The sequence below is a fragment of the Eptatretus burgeri genome, chromosome 3 (genome assembly GCF_056783735.1).
Source record: "Eptatretus burgeri isolate ZD-2024b chromosome 3, Ebu_testis_v1, whole genome shotgun sequence".
NCBI classification, from domain to species: domain Eukaryota; kingdom Metazoa; phylum Chordata; class Myxini; order Myxiniformes; family Myxinidae; genus Eptatretus; species Eptatretus burgeri.
The window spans coordinates 16,398,146-16,405,025 of NC_140963.1; the positions used below are offsets into that span (position 1 = coordinate 16,398,146).

The 6,880-nt window shown below is 41.9% G+C and overlaps 1 protein-coding gene across 3 annotated transcripts in view; it reads left to right on the forward strand.

Annotated features, from left to right (window-relative positions):
- Positions 1–6,880, forward strand: part of LOC147029449 (zinc finger protein 385D-like) — a 241,813-nt gene that overhangs the window by 132,393 nt on the left and 102,540 nt on the right. The window contains exon 1 of one of the 3 annotated variants that reach the window (XM_085872502.1): positions 4,061–4,142. The exons of the other annotated variants lie outside the window; for them this stretch is intronic. Within the exon in view, the coding sequence (XP_085728628.1) occupies positions 4,118–4,142 (25 nt within the window). The 5' untranslated portion in view covers positions 4,061–4,117. Of the gene's footprint in view, positions 1–4,060; positions 4,143–6,880 lie in introns of those variants that run through there. 3 annotated transcript variants of the gene reach the window in all.

The window sequence follows — 6,880 nt, forward strand, 5'->3', positions numbered from 1 at the left end:
TCTACTTTGTCCTTCAACTTCACTTTCAGTGCCCCCCCCCTCTCTCTACCATTCCTTTTATTCTGTGGTGTCCTGATGCATTCAGTGTTCTAGCTCTTCCATGAACCTTGACTGTGTACAAAAAACACTGTCATAGGTTGGCAACCATTGTGCAGGCTTGATGGAATGAATGGTCTCTTTCTGTGTTGAAGTTCCTTGGAAGGGAAGTCATCTTGTATATCATATTGCAAACCACTGTGTGTGTCTGTACGTTTGTCTGCCTCCCATTTGCGGCGGCCACCTCTCATGCTGTGTTTGAAAGCTTAACATTCATTTTTGAAATGACGGGAGAACAGGCATGAATAATGTTGATGCCAAATTTTATTTCACAAGCAGGATAGTCTCCACTCTTTTTAGACAAATCCAACCTCTGTTGCTTGATGTTGCACTACCATTTCACGATGGGTGGTTTTAGTAGCTTAAAGCTTTGGCTCTGAGTGAAACCAAGAGTGCAACACAAGTAACCTTTTTTAAAGTGCATGAAATACTTTAAATTCATCGATTAACAACGTTTCCCATCACTGGGGACGGATACTTTTGCTAGTTATTCATAATTCACATCAATGATTTGGATTGTTGGGTTAAGAGTCAGCTTTCTAATTTTGCAGATTACACTAAGCTTGGAGCTAAGATAGCAGAGAGGGGAGTGGGGGGAGGTGATCGGATTCAAGAAATTCTTGATGCTTTCATCGATTGAGCACATAGTTTAACATAAAGAAATGTGAGGTGCTGTGGATGGTTAAGAACAATGAAGAGAGAGATTACATCATACAAGGGGCAATCTTGGAGCATCACAGAGGAAAAGCATGTGGGGATGGTAATAGTGGCATCAGAAACAGTATACAAGTTTAAATTTGACTTAGGTACCTATAAGCATCCGCAATAGAGGGTAGGCCAGCATGGACATTGGTGGAAATGGTCGGTAGCTGAGCTATGGATCGGTCATTTGATACCTGTATCGTGATTGTGACGTCTGTGAGGCCTTGTTAAAAGGTGAGTGTGTTTTCTGTGATTTTTCATTCCTCACCCTTCAACCATGTTTGCCACCAACTGCTCCAAAAACAAACACAAATAAAATAAGAAATTACATTTTATAATTTCAATTAATAATAAATTTTCTGTCATATTATGTGTATGAAACACCCCAGTGATGTCTGTGCTTACTTCACAGTTCTCATCCACACTCCTCCACCCTATTCCTCTCTCCCAGTGATTGAAGTTGATAAACTGTTGGAATGAATTTATGTGCTGGAGATGTAGTGCAGTCTTGATGGGTCAAATGGCCTCCTCCTGCATCCAAGTTCCTTGTGTATCCTTGTGTATGTTGTTGGACAGCAACGACAGTCCTGGTAATGTGCCACATCATGTGTCTCTAAAAGTACTGTACTTTACGACATCAGCGGATGTATTTCCCATCAAATTGTCTTGGGGTTTAATGTCATGTTAAGCATCCCGGTGACAGTTTGACTTGCGAGTATAAAGGTAGCATCCGTTTAAAAAAAACAAATTCCGCAGATACACCTGGAAGTTGCATATTCCCTCAAGGTGACCTTGAAATTGGCATAAAATCCAAACATGTTAATTGAATGTGTGATTCCTGTTTCCAGCCACAGGCGAATTGCTGTTTGTTATATGCTTTGAACACTATTATATGATGTATTTAATTGTAGATAATAAATCAAGAGAAACAATAACAGTCAAAAAGGAAATAAAACATGAATAAAGGCTGAAAATTAAGTATGGAAAGTGAGATAAATGGACCATTAGTTGAGATTCTGAATTTAATGGCGATGAAATGTATACAATGTCGAGAGCAGTGCTCTTCCGCTAATTTCATTGCTCACTCACACATGATGTTGACGGGTTGAGTTGAAACGATTCCTCAATATGACATCAACGATACGGAAGTTTTCATTCATGCTTTTTCCCATCACACCAAATATCAGTGTGACTCGCAGTTTGAACTTTTTTTTTTTTAAGGGAATGTGTTTTAAGTTAACAAGTCAGAAAATAACATCAAAAAAATGAAAAAAACATGCAGGAATGGTATCTCCAAAAAAATATCCAAACAAGGTCAGAAGGAATGAAAATAAAGGAATGACACCACAATATAACACCACAATCCTTTTACGGATTGCCATCACGACATCTTTTGACACTGACAGAGACATGACAACAGAGGTTGCAGGTCTGCGAGAACAATTGGGTCAGGAGGATTGTGGGAGTGAAGAGAGTTGATAGAAGGAGGATGGATGAACTGAGGGAGGAGATTGGTGTCCAGATGAGCTCAATGGTGAGATTTATGCAAAACTGGCTGAAGTGGCCTGAACACTTGGTGCAGATGGAGGAAGGGAGGATGGTAAAGAGAGCAGATAGGTTTAGGGAGCAAGGAAGGAGGAAACGAGGTCGACTATGGTTGAGATGGGAAAATTGTGTGAGGAGTGATATCAATAATGTGGGGGCATTTGGAGAGTGGAGAGAGTTGCCTGAGGACAGGGGGAAGTGGAGGAGTATCATGAGCAAGACAGGGCAGAAGCTTGGTACCATTGGTCCTCACCCCTTTATAAAAGGAAGAGATGAAAGACAAAGAATAAAAGCGATTAATCACCTTATTTGTTCAATCCATCGCTGTTTAACACTTGGTTCCTTTGGAAAAAAATAAAAGCTGCAGGTATAACTCTGGTAATTACAATCTGGTACGAAACACTTTACCATCTTAACAAAGCTACAGTGGTCATATTCTACGAGAGCATAAAACCAGGATGTGCATTGTCATTCCAACATGGCATCATCGCTGTGGTGCTCTTTTGTGGTGTTTTATTTTTTAAATCAGATTAAAAAAAAAAATTGTATGATAGCATGGGTGCATTTACCCAATTTTAATATGGAATAGGCAAAGCCTAGAAGCGAACGTAGAATTCTTCTTACATTCGATGCTGCAATTTCCGGTTACTTCGGCCTGGATTCGGGATCAGCGATCAAATAATGTAAACCACGATGAAAAATTATTTTTTGATGATGCGGGAGATATCTTTATTAAAATCAGTGGAGGAAATATAAACCATGTCTGATATTTGGGTCTTTCATGTCTCCGACGATGCCTTGATCTCCCGGGACGCATCATTCCCCATGACAAAAACCGGAAGCAAAAGGGTCATAGCCGACGACACGGATTCCAAATTGCCACAGAATATTGTGCTGCTGTTGTTGTTGTTGTTGTTGTTGTTGTTGTTTCCTATTCTCTCATGTGCATGCGTTGAGTATGAAGCTCACTACGTTCGCTATGAATAGAGAATGTCACTTCCTTTTTTGGAATCATTGTAATTGCTTCAGCCATTATTGTGCTCGGCAGGATGACATTTATCAATAATTCTATGGATGAACAATTTGGCGATTGTGCGATCTCTCGACAGGGTATTTTAGTGATGTATTCTGGCAGATTTTTAAATTCTTGTTCATTATGAAAACATTCGAGAATAAAAGGTATGGCCTTTTTAAAGCTTGTGACTTCACTCAATAGTAGTTTTTAAGCGTAAAATTTTGTACTCATTTGAACGGGCGGCCATTTTTTTCCCCGTGCCAACCCTACATATATTGGTATCGTGGAGTACGGTAGTGCTCTGTGAGTGTCCTTACAAGGAACATAAATGCAGGAGGAGTCCATTTGGTCCAAGTCTGAGCATTTTTTGACAACTTGTAGTTGTTTGATCATGCTCTATCCTTTTTGAATGCTGAGTGTGAAGCAAGGAAGCAGCACACATCATTTTTAGTCTTGGTAAGACTCGGCTGGTATTGAAAGTTCGAACCACCAATGTCTGCTCCAACCATTACACCACCAAGTTCCATGTCTTCAGAAGTAAACAAGAAGGAAACTAAAAGTTCACTGTGGATTACTTTTTAATAATTGTGTTGTTCACTTTTGCAAGGCTGTTGTTACTGAGACTAGACTTCTTATGTTCCCAAAGTGGATTAAGATTCACCTTTAATATTCCTTATTTTTTTTACAGGATCTAAGTAAGGCTCAGAGAGTAGAGCGGCCAAAACCACATCTCACAAAAATGGACGTACAGATGAGCATATGCGACACAATACAGGACTGTTAGGTGAGACAAACACAGTCACTGGGGCATTAGATTGGGGGCAGTTCCATCACTTCCTGGGGCACTCTGCGTACCGCCGATGCCAAAACATTGACAGTGTCTTTCTCACTACACGCAACAGGGCATTTCTTAAGGAAAATTTCCTCCTCCTCATGGATTCAAACCCATGGGGAGTGTTCATATGTACAAACTCGGAAGCAGCACACACCATTTTTAAAGTCTTTGGTATAACTAGGCCAGGGATTGAACCACTGACGTCCCAGACAAGGAGCAGACACTGTAACAATTTCACCACAAAGTCTTTCTACTCTATATTTGCTATAATTGGCCCATGCATGCCCATTCAGAAAGGATTTATCAGACATGGTAATCTGCACACATTACAGATACACAAGGGGTGTTACCATTCCTTCGTTTCAATGTATTTTACAACAGATTGGTTTGGGAACATCTTTTACTTTTGGTCTTATTGTATAATCCTGTTTTTACTCTAATCACGGTCAATGATAGCCGATGTGCTGGTTTGTCTTTTTGTTGGTTTGTTTGTCAGGTTTTCTTGTGTTGCCTTCTGAAAAACCAATTGTCATCTCTGCCTATACAGATGATGTTTGTGTATTTATGCGCATTAGTGATGCTACCACTCCGCTGCTCGATTGCTAAGATAAATTTTCTTCGGATCGCACGAGGATTAATTGTTATAAATGCAAGGCTTTATGGGTTGGCTGTACACCATCTGTTGGCTTACATCCCAGGCCTTCCCAAAGGCTTACAATGGGAGAAGGAAGGAAAGCATCCAATATGTTGGAGTGTATCTTGGCATTCCAATCTTTATGGCTATACATTGGGATAATCTGATAAACAAAATTGTTAGTTGGCTAAATACGTGGAGAATAATATTGTCCACATTGTCCTTTCGGGGTTGTCACTGGAGAATCAATAATTTGATGGCTCCATTGTGGCCCGAGATGATTGCTTTGCACACTCCGAACGCCCTCCTCAATACGATCCAGAGGTATCTACTTAACCTTTTCTGGGGTGGAAAACATTGGTTCAAGCCTGAACTCCTAAACTTCCATTGATAGAAGGTTGTTATCTGAATAATGGCCTTCTGCATCACCACAGTTGAACGATTTTTGTATCTTGAGACACTGGCATGGCTGGCAGCCCACCAAAAATTTCCTACTTAAAAAGATAACTTTTTCTCATGAACCTGCAACATGTCTCACAGCTGTCAGTGTTCTATCAGAACCTGTTACAAATTTGGAAGGCTTTTGTGGTGGACCAAAATATGTATCATTTCAGCATGAGCAATTATCTCCATGAGCCTATCTTAGACAATGCACTAGCTGGCCTAGCATCCCCCAATCATGCACATTCTTTCAACATTTGTGTGTCATTGGTTGTTGTCTTCCATATGTATGTTTCAGAAGCTGGAACGGAGCCCTCCCAGGTCTCAAAGTATCTACCTTCTTGGGTGTGTGTGTGTGTGTGTGTGTGTGTGTGTGTGTGTGTGTGTGTGTGTGTGTGTGTGTGTGTGTGTGTGTGTGTCCATCCATTGGGACCATACTCTATGCAGAGCATTGGTGCTGTCTAAGCAGTCTCTGGCTATTGGGCACAATCCTGGATGGGTCACCACTTCGACACAGGATACCAGCAAGCTGGCACTCATTTTGCCAACCTCGGAAGGATGACAGGCAGAGTCAACCCCAACTGGCATTAATTCAGAATCCAAGGATCTCAAGCCCACCTCCCTCACCATTAAGCCAACACCAACCGCATGTATGTATTGATGGATGGATGGATGGATGTATTAATTTGCTTTGGGAGTAAAAATAAGTTCTCCTGTACATGATTACCCTCTGTGATTTTCCCGATGTATTTCTCTTCCAAGTATGGCCATAAGCTAGGAACCGAGTCTGTTAAACAACAACAGGAGAAACCTTGCCTTCCTGGGTTTGGGAGGCAAGGAGGCCATGCCCCAAGGACATAAGAGAGGAGGATAGAGAAGACGAAGAGTGTGTGCTTGGTGGATCGGTGTGGAGTGTGTGCTTGGCGAATCGGCGCACAGTGTGTGCTTGGCGAGGGTGCACGCCTGGAGCAGATTGAGCGGATTGGTGCACGTCGAGAGCTGATCGAGGAGGTGCTGGCAGGATTTGTGCATTGTAATTTGGAAGGCAGAAGTAGGCGAGGCGCGATCCTGCCTGCGCATCCCATTGGATGGTGGAGGCGCTTTCCTCCTGGTCTCGGTGGGAGACGGTGCTATTTTGTTTGGCAGGTGCATGTGCTGGACGAAGCTTCCCAGCACCAAATCGACAAGAACCAGGCTGAGGTACCAGTGCTTTGGAAGGGAGGATTTATTTTCGTTGTTACCCTTTGTCTGTGTTTGCGTCTGTGTGTTCGAGGCCTCGATCGTAGGACTTGTTCTATTGAATTTCTGCATTGTTGTCCTTATGATCTTCATTAAAAAATCCATGTTAATGAGCCTGCCCACCTCCTAGAAATATGGACCGTTCGACCATCCCTGGAGGTTCATCAGTGTTACCCATCTGGCTACCACAAATTTGGTTAGTGGGATTTGATTTTCAACCCATCGACGGCCGCATTTATTCCCGTCCGGTTGCCATCACTGAACTGCTGTCCGGTAAGTGCTGCCGTCTATCCAAAAAATATGAACTCGAGTAAGGGAGTACTCATTGCATCAAACACTAAACATAAACACAACTGATAATAAATAGTATAGC